Source organism: Nelusetta ayraudi, unplaced genomic scaffold (assembly GCF_046127955.1).
Source record: "Nelusetta ayraudi isolate G7.1 ecotype Tasmania unplaced genomic scaffold, CSIRO-AGI_Nayr_v1 ptg000084l, whole genome shotgun sequence".
Classification (NCBI taxonomy): Eukaryota; Metazoa; Chordata; class Actinopteri; order Tetraodontiformes; family Monacanthidae; genus Nelusetta; species Nelusetta ayraudi.
The window spans coordinates 715335-738341 of record NW_027466134.1 but is presented as its reverse complement, the minus strand read 5'-3'; the positions used below and the strand labels follow the sequence as shown (position 1 = coordinate 738341).

The 23007-nt window shown below is 45.8% G+C and overlaps 1 protein-coding gene across 6 annotated transcripts in view; it reads left to right on the top strand.

Moving 5' to 3' along the window:
- The window catches only part of lrp8 (low density lipoprotein receptor-related protein 8, apolipoprotein e receptor), a 139801-nt gene that overhangs the window by 102640 nt on the left and 14154 nt on the right, over positions 1 to 23007 (top strand). For all 6 annotated transcript variants that reach the window (XM_076045431.1, XM_076045429.1, XM_076045430.1 and 3 more), the window contains exons 6-13: positions 1547 to 1669; positions 3541 to 3663; positions 5811 to 5930; positions 6712 to 6837; positions 12782 to 12953; positions 15312 to 15536; positions 16163 to 16281; positions 18249 to 18388. In XM_076045431.1, coding sequence (XP_075901546.1) covers positions 1547 to 1669; positions 3541 to 3663; positions 5811 to 5930; positions 6712 to 6837; positions 12782 to 12953; positions 15312 to 15536; positions 16163 to 16281; positions 18249 to 18388 — 1148 coding nt within the window. The remainder of the gene's footprint in view (positions 1 to 1546; positions 1670 to 3540; positions 3664 to 5810; positions 5931 to 6711; positions 6838 to 12781; positions 12954 to 15311; positions 15537 to 16162; positions 16282 to 18248; positions 18389 to 23007) is intronic.

The following is a 23007-nucleotide window of genomic DNA, read 5'->3' as shown; positions in this document are numbered from 1 at the left end:
TCCCAGGACCGTTCGGGTCTGTGTGCACGCATGTGTGTGTAGGTGTGTTTGCGTGCACGTCAGCAGTGTTGCTAAAAGCATGCGCTGGGGGACCCACGTCAAGGAAGGTGGGATGGTCTCTCCCATGTCTGCCAGATGCAAATGAGGCCCGGCCCAACTCGGGGAGGTGCAACATTTCAATGTAAATTAGAAATGTGAGAATCATCGCATACGTGCGGTTTGTTCTCCCCTCCTCCTCCTCCTGCTCCTCCTCCTCCTCCTGCTATCAGTCCCTTGGATATTATCTCCCATCTCATTCGCAACATCCGTCTCAATAATCCCGCATTATTCAGCAGACATGCTGAGACAAGGTGCCGAGGGAGGACGAGACAGGGGGGTTAATGCGTTTGACTGGCGGTCAAATTGGACCCGCGGTCGCCTCCCTCCCTTCGGGCACCTGACGACTTCGCCGTCCGTTATTACCTCTGCTCGTGCGAGGGATTTATCATAATTAGAAGAGCTCCGATGTAAATCGTCTGGCTGAACCAATCGGCACATTTTGTGACGGCACGGGAGTGTCTTCGCCGCACTTGTGCTGATTTTAGCACTTACTGTGTTGTTCGTTAAAGGTACAGTGTGTAAAATTCTGCCATCTAGCGGTCAGATTTTAGGTTGCAGCGCTCATTAGCTCGTCCTCCCTCTCCCGGCCTCGCCAGAGAAACTACGGTGGCCTTCATTGGTTTATTTGAAGACTCGAGAAGTCATCCGAAATACGAGTCTGTCTGTCAGGCGACACACGAGGCTTCCTTAGAAATAGTGTAGTGCAAGATGGCAACTAACTAGGAGCAAGACTCTTGCTCTATGTGTATTATACGAGAACTGTTTGCTGGGTAGGAAAACCAAATTACTTTTATTGTACTCCGAGTATACACTTTTACTAATGCAATTATGGGGTGTATGTTAAGCTTTTGCCAACGTAAAAATCATTAATCAAGCCAGATTTCACACACTGGACCTTTAAGTGACGCGGTGTCTGTGGATGAATGAACCGCCCTGTTGCGTCGCGATTTGCTCCATATTTGGTGACGCGCAGCCCCCGCGCCGTGCATTTTCTTCACTTATTTATTTCATTTTGTGTTCTTTGAGGCTATTGATCATGTCCGCCTCCGTTCCTCCGGCCCAGGCCGGTCCAAAACACAACACATAAATAATTAAACAGCCGCTTAAAAAGACGAATGAGTTAAATAAGCCTGCCCTGCGCTGTTGCGCAGAGGCCAGCTCACTCGATGGATCGCTGTGTGGGGGATTTCCCATGGACACTGAATAAAACACCTGCCTCCTCTTTTATTTCCACCAGGGCCTGTTCCTGTGCAGGTGAGAGTTGTGTATGAGCGATTGCCGGCAGATTGGAACACACGAGAGAAACACGTGTGTTATTGATGCCGTTGGTCCCACTGACTGTGTGCACTTTGCACTGCGAAGGGCGAGTGCGTAAATTCAGCAAAGTGTTTCCTGGAGTAACTTTGTGTGCGTTTGTGTCTGGTTTTTTTTCGTCCTCCCCCCTCAGCCCTGCTGACATGTCGGCCTGATGAGTTCCAGTGTGGTGACGGCTCCTGCATCCACGGCACCAAACAGTGCAACAAAGTTCACGACTGTCCAGACTACAGCGACGAAGCGGGGTGTGTCAACGGTGAGCGTCAGTCCATCAGGGACAATAAAGTTTCTTCGTTCACTTATGGTGATTTTATTATTTTTTCGGATCAGATCCAAATATCCAAAATTGTGTTCCGACTGACCCAATCTTCCCAATCTATAAATGAAGCTGGGTCAGGCAGACTGTCGCCATCGGCTAATGTTGATTTTCGAAGGTATTCCTGTCGATCCTCGGTGGGCAACAAAAGCGCATGTAGGGAAATATCCAGTGAAGGATCGTGAGCATTCAAGCTTAATGCTTTCCTGCAGCGGCAGCTTCTCACCCCCATGCTGCCCACACATCCTCACTGGGCTTGCGATGTTTGTTTACAATGATGGGGTCTATTAATCCGCATCAAATCGCTTTATGGGAATGCGGCACCGGGGTTGATTTTTTTTTTTTTTTTTTTTTCAAATTTAAAGCAAATTTTAAAAAGCTTACATTTTATGGAAATGCAGTAAATGTCCTCCAGCATTTTAGAAATGAATTTTACATATGTCAGAAGGATGGGGGGGGGAGGGGGGGGGGTGGTGGTGGTTGCATAGATACAGGAAGTATGGGGTAGTGTGTCTGAAGCTTCTTGATGCTTCATTCAGATGGTCGTGTTTACGACTCAGCGTTACTCACACACCCTCAGGCAGCTCGCCTCATGTTGTTTTGAGAGTAAAACAACGGTAAGGGCGCAGTGTGTCAGCCAGCTGGTCCAACGCCAACTATGAAGTATGGATCCTACTCCTTCTATGCCGTCTCTTCCCAGATGTGTACATTATCATAAAATTAGAAGGCTATCTTTAAAGAGATAAACACTCTTTTCTTTCTGGTCCATTTTTTTTTTATTTTATTTGAATTATCCACCAGAAAAAAAAAGTCTTGCTATTAGCCAAATTCTCTGTCTTTGCAAACTCCACCAAACAAGTTGCCGACTGGTCATCCGTAGATATCCGTCTTTTCAGTCAATTTGAAATAAATGATCAAAGTGCATCGTAGGCATGAGGCCATGCAAGACCGGAATATCCACGCTGTCTTTACATTCACCCTGAAACGAGGTAGTGGACAGGATTTGCAAGCATGTTTCAGTGATATTTTTCAGTCAAGCCCCAGTTTGTGCCTCATACTCAAGGTCAGGCCGGCCGGCGCTGAGCTTTATCTTAAGTCCGTGTATTGAGGTGCAGCTGTGAAACTGAAATAGATTTTTATTCCCACGGCGGTTTCCATAAAGAACTCAGTGCCGTACCTCTGTGCTTCCTCCTGTACACGCAGTCCATGTGTGGCAATGATGGAATTCATGTTCTACATCAGCAATAATAAACAGATTATTTATGAAAGATGTGGCTTTTTTTTTCACAAAGATTCTAATGTCAAATCATCTTTTAATATCTAAAATAAAAACATTTGTAATTTCACATTTCTATGCTTCTTGGTTGTAGTTCAGTGCTAAAACATGCTGTAAAATCTCATTTAGTTCTTTTAATCTTTTTATCTTCTTATCGTATGAGGATCTAATATTAATTTAGCCCTGCATTATTATCTAGTACAGTCCTCGCCATTGCTGATATTCTGTAATGTTCATTTATGAGCAGGTTTTAAAATAGAAAAGTATAAAGGCTAAGGGGACGGTGTCTGAATGCATAGAAATAAATTGTAATAAGGTCCCAGATACGTCCAGTCATTTTTATTTTATTTTATAAATGTGTACATTCTTTCAAAAATCATACGACAGGTTTTTAAAGAAAATCTGGTGTGATTTTTTTGTTTTTGTTTGTTTGTTTCAATCATTGCGTGATTCTAGTAAAACGGAAATTTCCCCCAGCGATTACAAAGTGGATCTCTGATCTTCTGTTCCGTTGTGTGCCTCCACTCTCCCACAGTCACAAAGTGCGACGGGCCGAGAAAGTTCCGCTGCAAGAACGGCGAGTGTATCGACAGCAGCAAGGTGTGTGACAATGTGAAAGACTGCAAGGACTGGTCCGATGAGCCCATGAAGGAGTGCGGTAAGACGACCCTGCACACGCTGCACAGCACGGGGACGACTACGTGCTCCCACCGCACCTCATGCATACGCATGAATGCGCAGAGCACGTTAGCATAAAAATAAAACGAATGCCCCTCGCGTTCCAGAGGCATCGTGGACTGATTTTAATGTGGGTGGTCACTTCTCGTGGTAACCGCAGTTTCATTTGATCAAGGCAGGGGAAATCAGGGGTTTATCTCGGCTGCCTTGTTACGATCAAAGCGCAGAGCCGCTCTGCCCTCTAGCGCAATCTCAGCCGGGAAAAACGTGACCCGACTACGTTTAAGCGCTAAAGATCCGCGTACGTATTTCCTCACGCTACATTAAATTCGGCTTCACGCACCTTGTGTGCGCTCGAGAAAAAAAACGATCAATCCATCAAGCGGCACCCACTGTGAATTTGTCAGCTTCTGTTTTCGCCAGAGAGAGAAAGCGGTCACATGCTACGAAGATGGCGTCGTGAACGCTTGCGAGTTTTGCCCTTGAAGGAGATACGCACGTTTGGAATGAGAGGCCTTTTTTTTTTTTTTTTTTAGCCACGCGACGCTGAAACCCACTCAGTTTGTTTTTACCACTGCCAGCAGAATGTGAGCCGAGGCTGTGTTGTTGCATTCGCTCGGACAAATGAAACCCTGTAATTATCCTTGAGGTGCAGCTTTTACTTCTACTCAGAAGTGACTGTAAACTGGTCAATTTTATTAAAGGTTGTTTGGCACACTGTTTGCATTTAGAATTTATTGTCTGTTTTTTTTTTTGTTTGTTTGTTTGTTTGTTTGTTTTTTTGGGGAAAATTAAGCCTGATGTCCTTCAGGTAGCCTGTAGCTTGCTGCATTCAAATCTCGCAAATACCTGACTATGCATCTATAAAAGCATCTCGGATGCACCATGCATTGAATGTTATGCATGTAACTCTCACAGTTCTCACAGCTGTGTGCTCAATGACAGAATATTGCCATCTGCTTCATTTCTACAATCGAAAGGCGTGAAGAATTTTTTTATTCCTGTTCTAACTGGAACAAAAAGAAAAAAATGGATATCGACTTCCTCACGCTTGAATATTGAGTGGCCTGTTTTCATCTGATAGAATGCCATCAGACAGGAGCCTTAAATAGAGTTCAAAGTCTCATAATCCCTCAAAGTCTGTTCCGTCCTCACACGTCGTCGCCGTCTCGCACCCGCGGCGGCTGTGTCGGAACCTGTTGGCCCCCGAAGCCTAAATATTTAATGCAAGCCGGTAATGAAGAACCAGCTTTAGCTTTATCCGACGACCCTCTCTTCTCCCTGGAGGGCTGTTCGAAGACAAAGGAAGAAGTGGCGTTTCGGACGCACACATACAGGAAGAAAGGGAGAGAAATAACAGAAGGAGCGGGTCCAATCAGAGTGCGGCAGCAGAGGACAGAGGACGGTGGAGGAGAGGTTCTGTTTGACTCTCGTGGCAGTGATCACTTCTGGGTTATTTTACCAGGATAAAGGGAATTCTGGCCATTTGTGTGGTTTTGCCCTTCAACCGCGCTCCAATCGTGATGTTAGGGGAAACTCATTTAAATCGGGCTGATGACGGGTGGCGGTCAGACCCACCGCGGCTGTTCTGGTCCATCGGTTTCTTGTAATCCTGCCTAAATTTCATCAACTTTTCACAAATTTGTTCTCGATGGGTGCCCCACATTGAGTCTCACCATGCCTGCCGGCCATTCTTCCGTAGCCTTTGAGGTTGTTTTTTTTTTTTTTTTTTTCTTCCCACTGTTCTTTTCATTGGACAATAAGCTCAAAAGAACCTGGACCTCGTCGCGTTGTGCACTCGCTTCTCTTCTTTTGCTCCATTTTCCAAATCATCAAATAAACGAGTGTGAAACTTGGAGATATCAAATAAGGATGCTTGCAGGCGGACACTGCCTTCAATGCAGCAGGTTGAACAAAGTGCCGCCAATCAGCATTCTTTAGCACACAGCACTATGGGGAAAGTCTGACCGTCGATACTGGGAACTGTCTTCAGGCAAAGTTTGAGGTCAAGGCTTTGTCTTTGTTCTTTGTTTGCCTCCTGAAGTTATTTCACCAACCTCGCCTTTCCGTTTTTCTGTGTCCGTCCCCCATCTCTGTCCTTCCTCCTCACTGCCCTTGATTGTACAGGCCTGAATGAGTGCGCAGACAACAATGGCGGCTGCTCGCACGTCTGCAGGGACCGGAGAATCGGTTATGAGTGCGACTGCCCCTCGGGGTACAAGCTGCTGGACAAAAAGACTTGCGGAGGTAAAGACAAACACTGGCGCGCAGCAAAGTCACGAGTGATGCATGGTGTGTCCTCATGAAGGCCTGGCTGCGGTCACTTTTAAATTCTGTGTATGATCCACACGACTGGTCAGAGGTTTGGGGTCACTGACTCGTTTCTGCGTTGAACTCCTTCAGAACGGAAATCAGTCAAGATGCGCTTCACAAGTATGGGAACATTTTAGAGTTCAACGGAAACTGTTAGCAATGTCTAATTAAAGGTGATTTGAGGGAACTCCAAGTGTGCAGAGTACTGTGTGAACGCACTAAAAGTCGGCTGTTTTAAAGAGCCGCAAATATAAACCACGATGCGTTGTTCTCTCTTTTATGGTTTAGCTCACACAACTAAGTGTGATTATTATACAAAGCTTTGTTCTAGAAATGTTTACATTTTCTTTTTTTTTTCTTTTTTTTTTGTTGCAATTTTAAAGCAGTCCACCACTGTAGTGATGGCTGCATAATGCGCACGTGATATTCATTCTCTAAAATCACATTCTATCAGACGTCCAAGGCGACAAGTGTCAACGCCATCCCATAATGTCTTCAGCACAACCCTGACTGATTGTCCTGCACTAGTAATGTTCTCAGAGCATTCCACCAGATTATTCCACGATGCCGCTGCCGATGATGGGAGTTCAATGCAGAAATGAGTCGGTGACTCCAAAACCTTTGAATGGCAGCGGCGTGCATTTGTCTCTCGTCCATTCGACACTGTGGGCCTCGAACAAAAAAACGAAACTGACAACGTCTCCCACTCCGACAGACATCGACGAGTGTGAGAACCCGGACGCCTGCAGTCAGATCTGCATCAACTACAAAGGAGATTACAAGTGCGAGTGCTACGAAGGCTACGAAATGGACCCCGCCACCAAGACCTGCAAGGCTGTGGGTGAGTCATCATTCATCACCCCCGACTCCAACTGTCCCCACACACACACACACACACACACAGTCATTACTGGATGAAGACGCCATCTCCACCAGAACACCGCCACGGCCGCACACTGATGGGCTTAAACAAGAATCACACTCGGGAAGGCCAACGCGGTGAGATGCGGCCTAATTGCCTTCCCATCCCGGCGAAACTCCCCCCCCCCCCCCCCCGACCCGCGAGCAACTCCGTTCTCACGCATTGAAATCAAGGGCCCGCTTTGTATGCGGCCCGCGCGCGCCAATCTGTGCAAAGATAAATATTTGCCACATTTTTCTGCCGAGCTCACAAATGAAAAAAAGTTCTCCGCCAGCTGCCTCTGGTGTGGCCGGAGAGTCGGGGGGGGTGGGGGGGGGTGGAGGTCTGGGGGTGGGTGGTGTGTGAGAGGATGGGGGAGGGGGTTGCCGTGCCGACAGGGGGGCGAGGGGGGGGGGCGACTAGCGTACCCGCCACGGCACACAAGCACAGTCTGCACCCCCGCTTGGCCTGGGCCTGGGTAAACACGGCCAGCGCTGATATGAATGAGGATAAAAGTTTGTCCTCAAGCTGCGGCGCACAAGGTTGCTGTTGGAAAATGTTTCTCCGGCCGAATCCTGCGGCCACGATAAAAAGGCTGTTAGCTTGTTAGCGGCGGCCGAGTCTGCCTTTAGAAATGCTCCCTGTGAACTGTGGATGTGTGATTTCTTTTTTTTTTGTTTTTTTAAATGAGAGTCTGGCGGCACTTCTACAGCTGGCTTTGCTGATAATGATGCTGTGTCTCTCAACATCTATTTGAACACCTCTGGATAAAGTTTTCTCTCAACGCGCTAAGAAGTCAGAGCCTCTGATGCGAAGGTGCACTAGAAAGTTGTTCATTACGACTTTCTTCTCCTCCTCCTTCTTCTTCTTTCTTTTTTTTTCTAAAGGTAACCAACGCTACAAAAACAAAACAGTGCCCTGCAAAGGGAGCGAGTCTCCCGTCGTCGCGGAGGAAGAGTGGATTAGCCACCATTATCAGCGCATTATCTGCTTTTCTCAGAATGCATTATCTTTTTTTTTATTTATTTTTTTTTGCACTCTGCCACTGTCAGCGGCCTCCTGGTTTCAATTGTGAAGGTGAACCGATGAGGAACAAGTGCTATTAGCGATCGCGACCCGCCGGTCTTAAGTTGAGTCGTTTCGGGGTGAACCGGTGTGCTAATGAGAGAGCTTAAAGCGGAAAACAGGCCCTCAGTCTGGAGCTAAGTGGCATAAAAATGATTAGGAAAAAAAAACAAAAAAAAAAAAAACACAACATTGATCGCTTCAGGTCTCAGCGTGTGAATCTTTACTAGCTCTGCGGAGGGAAAGCTGCTGTTGTCGGGCCGGAGCCTCGATCAACACAGGCCGGAGGGGAGAGCAACCGCGGGAGGAAAGTACTGTAATGTTCCTGAAATGTGTTCCATGTGTTTTTTTTTTGACATAGCTGTTACACTTTAAGAGGGTTTGTGGGAGTTCTTGGGAATTGATAAGACAGACAGTCTGCTCTCCGGTTCTGGCTGAGGGGTTGATGAAGAGAGGGCCTGCATTCGAGGTTTTCGGAAGCGAAAATAAAGTCAGCTGATAACCCGACCCCTGGTATAGAGGAAGTAGCAAACAGAGGAGCGCGCTGTTTTGAGACTTGATTGGACACGGATGCAGCGCAGATACGCAGGAGTCGCTTTCGGCCGTCTCACGTCTTGGAGCGCCGGGATGATGTGTAGCGATGGGATGTTAAACACAGAGATTCCCGCTTCCTGGCTCTGACTTAATGAAGCTGCTCAGCCCAGTCTCTGATGCTGCCTGTATCAATGCCTTCTCACGCCCACGCATGCACCAGCCACGCCGTCGCACGCTCCGTATTCCGGTCACTCTTGCTTGTTGTCATTGTCATGGGATTGCGGGGGGGGGGATTGAGTCGCCTGGAGGAATGTCACGTTCGGCGACGAGGTGGCACACGTGCCAAGTGCCGATATTACCTTTGCGAATGGAAACTCAGGCTAGGCTGCAATATGTCAGGCTGTTATTTTAGAGGGAGAGGGGAAGGAGAGGGGGCGCGGGGGGCGCGGGGGGGGGGGGGGGGGGCACAAGGTAAACCCAGTGCGATTCCCCTGCCAGTCGGATTTATTTTCTTTTTTTGTTTCCTCGTTCTTCTTGTGGCGGCTTCAGATTAATTTCAGAGTGAGGTGCGACTGTCAGTGCTCATTAAAAGTTGGGTCTGTGTGTGTGTGTGTGTGTGTGTGTGTGTGTGTGTGTGTGTGTGTGTGTGTGTGTGTGTGTGTGTGTGTGTGTGTGTGCCCACCCGCTGTGTTTGTTCTGGTTTACTGCGGCGGGCAATAACGTTTCCGATCTCACTAGCTGCGTTTCCATTGCCCCCCCACACTCCCCTGGAATTGCGCCAGCCCTAAATAGGGCGATACAAAGCCGATCATGGAAACACCTGAACTTCTAGAAGACCTCTCAAACATGGCTGGAAGGTTTTGATGCTGTCGTCAGGGGGTTTTCCCAGATGCGCCCATGTCGACGTATATATCGCAAATGTGTCATGAAAACACTTTTTTCGGCATTTACAGTAAATCGCAACGGATTTTGGGGGACAGCGTGTGGTGCCGTGTCTGGTCACAGAATTAGAAAAAAATCTGTATTTTACTGTTTCTGCTCTAAACGTAGCTCAATAACAGCTTGGGGGACCTTTTCTTTAAAAAAATAAAATAAAATAAAATAAAATATTGCCAGTTGATGGCTGCTCATGACTGACTCTTTCTCTTGACACTCTGCGACTGTCATCTCTGAAGCCACTGGTCTTTGTCGGAGATGGTTTTAATAGCCCCCCCGCCCCCCCGACTGAATCAATGTTTCCAAAAATTGCTCTCCTTCCCCTGAGAGTCCCTGCCAAGTGAAGGCGCCGATGCCCTGCGTTGCATTTGAACCGGCAGTTTACTGAGCTGTATCGCAGCCAGGTGTCCTGATAACTGAACTGAAGATATAAAGCAGCACAAAAAAAATGGCAGTCACAGCAGCAATCCAGCGAGCAAGATCGCGTTTAGTGCAGCGGAAGCACTGTTAAAATGTAAATAAGTGTAGCGTTTAAACTAATATAAAAGAAATGAATGATTGAGAATTTTTAAATCTTTCTGCTACAAACTGAGTGCCGTTGGTTTGGAACATTATTATATTGTCAGAGTGCGATGCAGGCAGGTGATTGAGATGCTTCCTGGGAGCGAACAACTGGAAATCTTAAAGAAATAAAAGTTGCAATTTGGAAAGAGGGGTGGAAACATAAACAATGACGATGTGGCATCACTGAATAATCATAGAAAGAAAGAAGTCAGCTGTGAGCCAAGTATTTTTTTTTTTTTTTTTTTTTTTCTCTCTGTGTTTGTTCTTGTTTCTTGTTTTTGTTCCCTTTTCCATCAAAAGTGAACTGTGTTCCGCCGCCTGGTGCCAAGAGCAGTTTGTGCCAAAGTTGACAGTTTGAGCACACTTTTCAAAGTGGGTCTGCCCACTCTGCCGCGGGACTAACAATGTTACCAAACAATGTCAAGTCTCGTCTCAAAGTTTCTCTGCACTCGACGGCCACGAAGGCCGAGAAGACCTCAGTCTTGTTGTATCATGTGCAGGTATTTATCTACCCAGCCAGCTTTCGGTGTTTGCTTCATTAAATATTCTTTTTTTCCAATTGACCCCCGGACTAATAAAGCATCACAGAATCTGCTTTGTCAGACTTTTGGCTGACATTTTGCTGTGAGACGCTTGCCGACGAGACTTTTTGTTGTTTATTTAAAACAACAGTCAACCCAACCCTTAACAAGCACGGATGCCCCCAGACTAATGTATATTAATGCATCTATACGCACGTCATCCTGCAGCATTTCACGCTGACCTTTCCGTCTGAGTTTACATCATTATTTTTTTTTTTTTCACTTTCACTTTGCATATCTCCAAAACAAACACACCTGCTTGGCCGTGAGTCAAATCAGCACCCCTCTAGCGCCCGGCGGGATTCCCCCGGCCCTTATTTATCTTGTCGCTGCATTATCTTAATTGGCTAACGTGGCACAAGGGCCCCAAACTGGCAGAACAGATTAAAATACAGTTAATCTGTATCTCTGTTCTTGTGCAGAAAGCCGACGGTTGGAGCCCTGCTGGAAATGACTGTGCCGAGATAATAATATTGCACTTTATGATGACGTATCAGGCACCACCCCAGCCAGGGGGGGAGGAGAAAAGGGGGAAAAAAAGAAACGAAAAGAAATGATTCAGCATGCTTCGCATTCCGGTGAAAGAATTGATGAGGAAAATTAGACACTGGCTATGTCTTCAAAAAAAAAAGGTGAACGTGGCAAAGAGAAGCTCTTCCTGTCGCTCCATCTCTTCCCACCTTTCTGCTGTCGCCCAATTACGTCCGCTTCTTGGCCACTTCTCCATTTCTCTCCCAGCATTCAACACATTTGTGCCTGTCTCGTTATTGCTTCTCTCTCTCTCTCTCTCTCTCTCTCTCCCTCTCTCTCTCTCTCTCTCACACACACACACACACACACACACACACGCACATACATCGACTCTTCCACTCAGCAGGTGAAAGTGATGGTTACAAGCCTCGTGGTGAGAGAAAAATGATTGGATTCAAACAGTAGTAGAGTTGTAATATTTTCTCCCTGTGCAGCAGCACGTATTGAGCCGGGCCTGAGAAAAGTATTAGGTGTGTGTGTGTGTGTGTGTGTGTGTGTGTGTGTGTGTGTGTGCGTCTGTGCCTTCACGATTCGTGTGTGCCTTCGTGTGTGCATGCAGGCGTATACACCAACGTGACTATTGTGCCCATATTTGTCTCTTTCTATGTGGCTTTTCTGCTTTACTGGACTGAGTGTCAAGTGGAGAGTAACATGACAGGCAAGAAGGGTGAGGTTAAAGGAAAGAAATGAGAAGTGAGACATGAGATGGGTGGTTACTTCTGCGAAAGAGAGCACGGAACAAAACGTCGGAGAATCGTTCAGGCTGACGTCTAGCTAAAGAGACAAGTCGAGAAAAATCCAAAATCAGTGTGAATTTGGTCAGTTATTGGGACTGAAGACTGACCTTCGTGCTGGTGAGGCAACTGCAGAGATGACCTGATTTACAATTACCCACAATTCAGAGGAATTGACTCATGGTCACCTTCAGCAGCCGCCGAAATGTGCCCTAAGTAACTGACGTGCCAGTGAACATCGCAACACCTGAGGTGGAAAACCCAGAAACACACTTTTGATTTGCCTGGGCGCTCAGAATAGAAGCCTGTGTCATGCCCAGACTGTCGGCTACCTGCTCCGCTGGCACGTTGCGCTTCATTTTATCTTCCGGCAACAGAACACCACACGAAAAGTGGAGGGTATTTTTTTTTTTTTTTTTTTTTTTTTTTTTTCTTTTCCTAGCAGAGCGTAATTGCATGAATAATGAAGTGAGCAGCAGTGGGTTGAGCTAAAAGAGACATCGCGCCAAGATGGCCGTGATGCGGGTTTTTTTTTTGTGTGTGTGTGTGTGTGTGCGCTCAAACATGCGAGTGCGTGCACGGTTGCAGTTGACTTTTTGATGGTTTATTTGTCTGATTTATTCATGCGCAATCATCAAAAATGCATGTTTTAAAGCTTTTGAATGGCTGCCCACTTTGGATAATAATTAATGACTCAACAACGTCCACAGAGTTGTACGTTTTCAGCGCTCTGAGGCGGAGGCGGAGAGAAGGAACTCTGCAAACTTAAGTTGCCCTGCAAACTTGTGGAAGGGGCAGCAGAGCATCCGTTCTAGCCAGTGTGCCAAATTCACCCAAATGAACGAATCGAAACAGCGCGACGGGAAAAAAAAAAAAAAAAAAAGACGTTTGCGAGCGTCGATCGTAACTCGAGCGCCTCTCTGCCGCCCCCCTTTCCAGGAAAGAGCCCCTACCTGATGTTCACCAACCGCCACGAGATCCGTCGCATCGACCTGCTCAAGAGCGAGTACACCCAGGTGGTTCCCACGCTGAAGAACGCCGTGGCCCTGGACGTGGACGTGTCCACCAACAAGATGTTCTGGTGTGATCTGTATCATCGCAAGATCTACAGGTACTCACGCTTGCGGGTCCGAGTTGACCTTTTGGAGTCAAGTCTGTGTGTCTGAGTGTGCGAGAGTGTGTGTCTGTTGTGTCACCTGTTCGCTTGTGTAAGACGGAGATATTTAGAGATATTTTGCCCTCCATACACATTCAGCACTTGTTCACACACGTGCTGTTGGTGTATCATGAGTCACGCTTGTGTCTGTGTGTGTGTGTGTGTGTGTGTGTGTGACAGCCACCCTGCCAGGTAGTGGGAGGAGCCCTGCATGGTCTCAGCCCGGCCATATGCTCTGGTTTTGCTGCCTGGATAATCGCATCGTTTCCTCATTTGCATACACGTGCACACACACACACACTCGACATGCGTTCCCACCAGAACTCAGGGACTTGTGCAAGAGGTAGAAAGAACAACCAAATGTGCTCGTATCAAAGGCCTGAGTGATGGGTGGAAACAAAAAAGAAAAAGATTTTATACCAACCTCGAACGAGTGGCATTGCTGACTTTGCTGCGTAACTGCAGATTACAATACTAGCCATGATTTGTTTTTGTGACATTGAGGCTTTTGGATGCAAAAGAATGAGGATTTTTAATTCACATCGTGTGAGGAGGGGGGGGGGGGGGGATATTATTGACGCACAAAATAAATAAAAGTCAATGGTTTGGTCAGCTGACCATTTTCAGCAGTAGTCAGATTGTTGGCATGACATGGCAATTCAGCTGTCACTTTGCCCAGTGCGTCTGTCTTTGCACTGTGGTTGAAGTCCTGGAGAGAGATCCCCAGCAGACACATGGAGAACAGGCAAACACGAACCTAAACACCTCTTATAACACACAATACCAGAAATGAACGACAAAAAAAAGCTGGAACACAACACTTCCTCCCTCGGGGGCCGTGTACACGGAGACGCTGGAAACGACTGAAATCGATGTAGTACCTATGCCAGGCCTGGTGTGGCGCCGCACCTTTGCTCTCTGAAGGTGGAAGAAGAGAAGAACACCTGAAGCACGCCGCGTGAAGAAGCAGTAGGTCGCTAACAATATTAGCGCCTGAGAGAACAGAAAGAAAGGCCGCTCGTGAAAAGACGGTGTGGATGAACGACAGAGTTGAACTTCCGCTTCGAGTTACTGTAGACAAACACCACCGCCAGGCTCCCCACCTCCAGCCTTGGAATGGACGCACTTTTATAAAGCGATCCTTCCCCGCCGTCCCCGCGGCCAATTCATTGTTATTTAGCAAGTTCGGGTCGATGACTTGTTAACTTCTCGCCGTGATGGAGATGTCTGCTGTAAACAATAAAACAGCCAATTAAAGAAGCAATCTGCTGTGTGGTCTTCCACTCGTTTGTCTCTGTCTGCTTCCGTCCTGCTGCTCTGCCCCTGCTCGTCCCACCAACCTGCTCATCGCAGTTTGCCTGCGTGGTTTTAATTAAGGGAGGGCAGCGCGGATAAATTTGCGTTAGCGGGGAAATGTCAGCGAAATGATGACGTTCGGTGCTTGTTTTCTGCTATCAAGTGCTAATCAGGATATGTTTGCACAAGAAGACATTCATACCGATACCGGGCAGTGTAATAGGTTACAAACAAGTATTTCGAATTTGACACAGTAGAGTGTAAAATAACATCTATACCATTTTTGGCTGGCTTGATTTCCATCTTCCTTCAGTCTGAGAGCCATTTTAAATATTCACTTCATTATTAAGCCACCGACGTGCACGTCAGTATACTGTGTCATCCCCTTGTCCCCAAGAGGACTTGAGCTGATTCATTCCAGAAAGCCAGGCAGATAAAACAGAAGCCCTGGATTGTATGCAACAACACAGCAGCACGGAAACGGTGAATGTCTGCCGTTGCAAACGGCAACACAGCACATCTCCACTTCGTCCGGTCTCCGGCATCAGCTTACGGCAGAGATGTCTACATTTCAACATTTCGCCCGCAACGCCTAAGTAACCTTCATGCAGTGAACTTAATCGCTTTCAAAGGCCGCAAGCGAGGGAGCATGAAAACAGGCAAGCAAGCAGAGGATGTGCAGAGAGGCGAGGGTGACATTCAGACAACAGAGAGACACAAAATAAAAAATAAAGAGCCAGATGTTTTTTTTTTTGGGGGGGGGGGTTATCTGCTGACAGGATAAAAACAGTCTGCCTCCCTGGGAGACACTGTGAGATAAGAGGCTGGCTTTTTTTTTTTACCCTGACGTAGCTTTATTCACACCTGATCCCTTTTTTTGACGGGGAAAAAAAACTATTTTTATGGCAATATTTGCTTTGTATTTTTCTCTTTCTTGCAGTCCCCCCCCCCCCCGGATTATAGAACGTTCCTCAGCGCTCTTGACAACTTACAAAGACCCTCTTTTCCTCTCTTTAGCGCGTACATCAACAAGGCCAGCGACTCGGCAGAGCAGATAACGCTTATTGACTCGCTCCACTCCCCGGAGGGCCTGGCCGTTGACTGGGTCCACAAGAACATTTACTGGACCGACTCGGGCAACAAGAGCATCTCCGTCGCCAGCGGAGACGGCCGGAAGAGGAAAGTGCTGATAGCGACTGAGCTGAGCGAGCCGCGAGCCATCGTCGTGGACCCGCACCACGGGTGAGATTTTCAAGAGTGGGAAAAGTTTGAAGTAGGCCGATGGCAGGGGGGGGCAGGAAATAAGTGGAAGGAAATGAGTGGATGTGAGGGTGACATGGGCATGTGAGTCAATATTTGGGGAAGTTAAAAACTCTTAACAAATATATGTATGAAAAAAAAAAAATCCCCAAACTTTTTGACCCTCTTATCAGCATTTTTGTGGCACTCTGCAATTTCCTATTCGCTTTAGAGATGCAGCGTGACTCATCAGCTCTGTCAGCATCCTTCCCCGGCTTCTTGAGATCCCCCGAGGACTCTTCACAATTCCACAAAGCTTCAGAGCATAAACTAGTGCAATTAAAGCTCTGCCCTTCCGAACCCACCCTCTACTCCACACTGCGCTCCACTCTACGCTCTTGCGCGTTCAAATTTTCACAGTGACCAAATTTGCTTTGAAAGCAACACATTTAATTTTGCCTCGAAAAATGGATGGAGTGAGAGTCACATCAGATTTTAGTCAATTGATTTTTTTTTTTTTTTTTTTTTTCCAAAACCACCTTTAAGTGTCCCATGTCACAGAAAATTCCATTTGATACTGTTTTCTAGCAATACTGTCACAATCTCACTGGCTGTTGCATTCCTTACAGGTTCATGTACTGGTCCGACTGGGGAGATCGGGCCAAAATTGAAAAGTCTGGACTGAACGGAGTCGACAGACAAGTTTTGGTGTCCGAGCACATCGAGTGGCCCAATGGAATCACCCTCGGTAAGAAAGTACAGGCGAAGCGCAGACCTCACGAAGCTAAAAGATTGAGGCAGGAAAATCATCCAGTTCTGAAAACAACTTTACAAACACATTTTTTTTTTCCCCAAAACAAATTGTACCAAAGGTTGGCATTGTGGTATTGTGTTTGAAAAGAAAATGGCTATGGTTATTGTAAAAAAAAAAAAAAAAAGGGGGGACAGACTTGATAGATGCTGATAAGAAAATATAAAAGGCTGAGCGAGGAGGGGGGGGGGGCTTGACAGCCTCCTGGGAACTTATTGTTACAGCTCAGATTGTGTCTGACTCTCATCAGTCAGACCAGCGAGCCCTGAATTAATAAGCCAGACGCTCTGTACCGTCGATACCTGCCGCCATTCCTTTCAACTCCCTCTGCAGCAATAGCCAATCTTTCCTCGCTGCCCTTGCCCGAGGAGAAAGGGAGAGAGACATTGAATTGAGGTGTCACTACATCTGTCTGGAAACAAATTATATATACTTTTTTTTTTCACAGCGAGGGGAATGAAAGAGTTTGCCAGACTTGCTCTCACACTGCCTCGAAAGGCAGGGTGGGTTATTTTGCCTTAGTCACTGGTTTCGCACAGAGCAGAGTCTGAGTCAGGAGCGGCGAATGGAAATAAAAGTGCGGGTTTCCTGTTTGTTTTGGGATGATTTTATATTCTCGGGTCATTTTAAGGCAGCACAGGAAATTGGAAACGGACTTGCTTATCATATTCCAAACATTATATGATTGAAAGCTTTATTTCCCAAGCAAGATATTCTTCCATGAGGTTCTTTGCAAATGAAATTAGAAACTGTATGCAAAATTGAGTATTTGAATGAAATACATTTTTGTGTTTCGATCAATTATTTTTGTTTTGCTGAGGATTAGATTACAACAGGAAAGCAAAGGTAAATGTTAAAGCTTGGGCTTAACAGGGACTTTCCATAGTGAACGATTTGCATGTTTAAAGATTCTGTGACTTTTGCACTTTAAGACAGTTTAATATTCAGTTATTTTGCATTTCAAGTAAATTTTTATGTCCATATAAAGCAATTCTTACCAGAGTTTGTCTTAATTGGGAACCAAAACACAGAGGTAGGGCCGGACCTGACTACGGGTCAATAAAAGGGACAAAAGGCTTATGATGATGTGCTCACTATGCCTTGTATTTGATCTCACCACCATTAATGTGTTAATGCCGACAGCCCTGGTTTAAGATGAATTAATTTGATGTCTTCTAATCCAGCAGTTTAAAACAATGCTGCAGCATATAGTACAACAGAAAATTGATCTGATCTTGATAACCATAGTCCCAAATCACTCTCATTTTGGACCAGATGTTTTGCAAGTGTAATCATGCTTTGAAGTACACGTAAATTCAGTGTGCTTTTCACATTCGAGTGTGAAACAATGGACACTTCACGCAGTTAACAGAAGAGCCACAAAATGGTGGGCAACCCAACAAACATGTTTGCAATTTACCAACTAGTGTACTGTGAATGGCACTCGGACTTTGCCTTTATCTGGTGACATTTGTACACGTTTTCTAATTTCATTTATTTACATGTTATTAGCCCTCTGAGCTTCACAGCCAGACGATGAAATGGACATTGAAAAAAAAAAAAAAACGATCCTGAGGTTTTATTCGGTGATGGAACGGTAAAACGACAGAATCCTCCAGCAATACTAATGTATTGGCTCAAGGTCACACATATATATATATTTTCTCCACATGAAGTCAAGCGGCAATATTACAATCACATCTGTGTTTTGCGAGCGCAGCGCTCCGGCTGTCATGTCAAAGAAGATTGATAGCGTAGCCGCTGGTCCATTACATTTGGTCTACCTTTCACCCCGGGCCTTTTCTGCTGCAGTGACCTGCCTCCGCCCTCGTCTCTGTCTGACTTTGTCATTTTCTCCTCTCGGCTTTTGCTGTATTTCTTGGTCCCTTTCGCCATCCTAACAGACTTGTCCAACCGACGTCTCTACTGGGTGGACTCCAAGCTGCACCTGCTGTCCAGCGTGGACCTGAACGGGGACAACCGCAGAGTGCTGCTATCCTCCCATCACCACCTGGGGCACCCGTTCGCCCTCACCGTCTTCGAGGTAAGGAAGTGTTGAGAATAATACAAGTCCGCATTTTTCAGTCCATGCAGCGTCACCGGAGGGCGTCGGGCCTCATGGAGCAGAAATTAGCCGCAAGATGCTACGACAGTTATATGTATCCAAGAATATCAAATGGTTGCAACTGATCCCCTTCCTTGAAGTAAGCTGTTGGATTTCAGGTTTATTGTCAGTGGATTTATTGAGTGAGTTCAAGCGTGTGAGTCCAGATGAGCAAATTTGACGTTTCTACTGATCAAACTAAAATAGTAAAAAGTAAGTAAAGTAATCACAAATTCACAACAAAATGTAAATGTAAAGTCATTACGTGTATCATTTTGGCCTCTTGATAGAAAAAGAAAGGTATTTAATTTACCCTGGCAAGCTGTTCAAATGCAGCTTACTTGGGCTTTGTGTTAACTTCCCTATTAGAATGACCACAAAGACTCAGAATTTCACACAGTGAAAAAGAGACCCTTTTATATTCCTATCAAGGGAGATTTTTTTTTTCCCAATTTTTTTATACCCCAGACAAATCAGCCGTCAAGTCCCAGCCGTGGTAGATTTAACTCCACGTGGCTCTTTGTATCTGTACTATGCAGAGGAAGGTCTACCCATGATCTCCTCTTCTTTTTCTTGAACCTTCATCCCTGGAGGAATGCGACAGCTGCGGCCCACCTTCAAAACCATTCTGTCGGAACTTTCGTAATTTTGTTCTCTCGTCTTTCTGTCACAGATTTGTGTCGAGGTCGGAGCAAAGACCTTTGATCTGAAGTTTGAGTCGGTCTGTTGAAGGCTTTCTAGTGCATATAACGTCAAAGTTGGGAAAGTGCTCATGGTGTACGGGCAGAGTGCAGAACAGAGAGGCAGAGAGAAAGGAGTGGAAACATGTCCACCAGAGAAAGAACTTCCTTTTGCTGCAAACAGGAAGATAACGATGAATGTCCATCATGTCCTTGCGGATGTTTCTCTCTCTGTTTGTGTGCATTTTAGACTGACAATGAAATCTGACAGCTCTCCCTTTTTATCCTGTTGGTTCTAAGTCATCAGCATTGCAGCAGAGAGTTCTCGTTCCAGCAGCCAGATAACAAACACCTTAATTAGCCGCTTTAACTGCGCTTCCCTATTTCATGTTTTGCTTTAGTAGACAACACAGATCTGCTTGTCATCTGTTTTATCAGGCGAGTCGTCTGCTGTATCCTCTCCAGCAGTCTCTAGCGTCTGATATTTCCCTCCCTCGAGCTAGGCACCGCCCCCTTTCTAGACGCAAGTGATTGTCGGTTAAAGTGTGTAGGATTCGCTTTCAAGGTAAGCCGATCTGTTGGGTTCCGCACACGGGGGAGAGATAGGAAGAAAAAAAAAAAACTATTTTGTTCTTGCGCCTGCTGGTGGCCGTCCACGGCTCGACTTTTATGCAATGCTCTCGTATTTATCTTGCTTTGTGGACGGTTTTTCCAAACAAAGGATTTGCTGAATATTAGCTCCATTGATATCTATTTCAACCTCTTAAGTCTGTGTAGATGAATGAACAGCAAATGGAATAGATTTAATAATACATCGTATCTGTTCAGTGGAGTTATCCTCGACAAAAGAAGCAGCGTCTAACTGTAGTCAGTCATATGGGGTGCGATGTCTCGGACTTCCTCACATATTCCTGAGTCACGCAAAAATAACCACAAAAGCCCTTCAGCTCGACCTCGCCAGCATTTTCAGCTGATTTATTGGCGCTATACTTCTCTTGCTCTCTCTTAACATTGCTAAAGATACAACTACGTCTCTGTAGTCTGATAGAATGCCAACGTGCCGCCGCCAAACACGCACAGAAAGACACTCATTGGTATCCTGGTCTCAGACCCCTGTGGATGCACCAGCCTCGAGGTAATGTACCTCAGCGGGGTCCTGCAGTGAGAAATGCTTTCTTTCTCTGGCTTTAGTTTCATGGCAATGCTCCATATCCTTTCTTTGTGTCACTGGAGTGCAGAGAGGAGGATTACCTGAGTTTGGTAAGAGCGAGCGCAGAGAGGGAGAGAGAGAGAGAGAGAGAGAGAGAGGGAGGAGAGGGATGAGGATTTCAAAAGAAAGACACTGAAAATAAAGGCAGGAATAAAGAAAAAATAAGCATATTAAGTCGTGAATTGAGCTCCGTGGGACGATTTGAACAGGTTTCACAGGTTCTGCGCACCCTGGAGTGTGTTTGTGCGTTCCAGTGTTGGGGATGAAATGCATGAGCCGGGTAGGTTTTTCACTCGTAAAATGCAGAGAAAATCTATTAGTCCTCTGCAGAGTGATTGCCAAGGTGTAAAATTTAATGGAATGGAATTGAAGGCATCCTGTGACAGAGGAACAGAGGAGCTAATAGGAAGGCCAATCACAGTGCAGCACTGTCACGACAGTTTCATTTCTAATGTTTCCTCTGTCATGCCATCTCTAATTGTTTTTCATTTATCTGTATACATCATTTTTGCGTGTCAGACCCAAGTATGTATTGGGTGCTTACTCAAAAAAGAAATGTAAGTGTGCTAAATAAATGAACTGGTGTCTGGTGGAGTTTTCCAAGACGGATGAGCGAGATTTGAAACTTGATTCCAAGTGGGATTTGAAAGGTTACTAGATTACACAAATTACACACAAAGTCAATTACCTTTGTCTCTTGCAGCTTGTGTGAAGTTTTCACAAAGCCGCAGTCAGCAGCAGACATCTATTGTTAATCTCCCAAACAAACGAAAAACAAGGATCGCTCGGATGGATTTTTGAACACTTAAGTCAGCCAAGCTAAGAGGAATCCCGTGCGTGGGTGTAACAACATTGTGTCGTTTAGTGCAGCAGCTTAGTGGGTAACACCAAAAAGATTCTTATCATTGTTTTTTTGTTATTTGTTTTTGTTTTTTTGTTTTTTTACGAACAAGCCCACATTATTTTTTCATGAATCGGTCGGAAACAACACGGAATTTGAATCAAACCCCAGAAAATGAAAGGCTTCAAACGCTGCGTGGGTTGGCGTTGGGTGAGCTTTGGTTTGTCGTATTCTGGAGGGACGTCGGAGTGTTCGGGACGCACGTTCAAAACAGACCTGTCAATCAAAAAGACTCCGTGCCCGTCAGACGTTGCCGACGGATACAGCTGAGACAAAATCATCAAGGGCTGTTCTCCCCTTGACCCTAAAAAAAAAAAAAAAGAAAGAAAAAAAAAAATCCATCATATCCATTTAGACATAGTCTCATCTGCTTGGCGGGTGCAGCCAGACTGTCTGAAGTGATGCAACGCCATTTGCCCAGGAGACACTGTGCACCGTGCACGAGTTCCAGCCTGTCCTCTGGACACAGGGAATATTCCCTTTGATTTCCACAATAAAGAGCAGTGACCTGTTGGAGTCTGCGCTGCTGTTTGAAGCCTCTGAGGTGAGGGGAAGTGACAGATGTGGAGGCTGGCAGTGGAGAAATTGGTGGTGGTGGTGGGGGGTATACAATAAAAAATATATATATATATATAAAAGCAGAGATTGACCAAGTGAGACATTCTCAGAGACTTTGGAGTCTCGGGCTTATGTCATGTTTTATCATCACGGCTGATATTTGTCTTTCATTGTTTCAGCTCTGCTGCAGTGTGTATGAGTAAAGGTCAGTGGGTCTGAGAATCTCTCTCTCACTAACCAGCGCAAACACACCTCACAGATTGCAGTCATGAATAAAACAAAACAGTCATGCGCAACCGCAAACCTGTATTCACGCGCTGGAAAAGTGCATTTGAAGGCCCAGCGGGTCTTTGTCCTTTAAAGAGATCGTAAAACAGTGAACGCATCTCAGCCCATTGAGAAGAAATCACTTTCTGTTCTATCCATCCAAACGGTTTGTGTCTGCTGAGTCGTAAGCGGGCAAAAAAAAACCCACAGAAACTAGTTTGAAAGTGAAATCTCTCTTCTTTAAAGATGACAACTTGGTCACCATATCCAGATCAAGTCCAAGTGATTCTAAAAATGCAGGTAGAGTGCATCAAGTTTAGCTTGTGTGTTGAGGGTTTACTTCCTGTGACCGTCGCCAGCAGCAAGCTGGCGCCCACTTTATACCGAGTGTCTCGGTTGCGGATACAACTCCAATCAACCCCCTCGACGCTCCCCTGCTATGAGTCTGACCGTCTTCTGAAGTGTGGTAGAAATGTTATATTAAAGGCTCAAAGCCAGCGGGGCCCCATGCTCCAACCAAGTCTCAACCATTTTTACGTGACTGCTACTGAGCACCGAGTGAGGAATGCTGTGTTGACTTCCGCGTCCAAAGGCCTTTTTAAATAATAATATTAATTTTCATTGTTATTTCAGAGAATTCTGACAGTGGACTGCCGCCTCCGCCTCTCGTTCTTTGAAACAGCAGATTAGTATTTGAAAGCTTGTTTATCAGAGCTCATTCCCTTTCAGTGAAATCTCTCCATTTCTCGCCTCGTTACATTGAGACGTCTTTGTGCCTCGTTCAGAGACAGGCTCTAAATGCTGAAATCAACCACATCCTTTTGTAAAATAATTGGTATTTTTGAGCTCAACACGTCAGGTCGTCCCGTTAAAACGAGCCCACTGTCTATTGAAGAAAAACACACTTGGTCTGTTTTAAACTTGATTAAAATGCAAGGTGCTT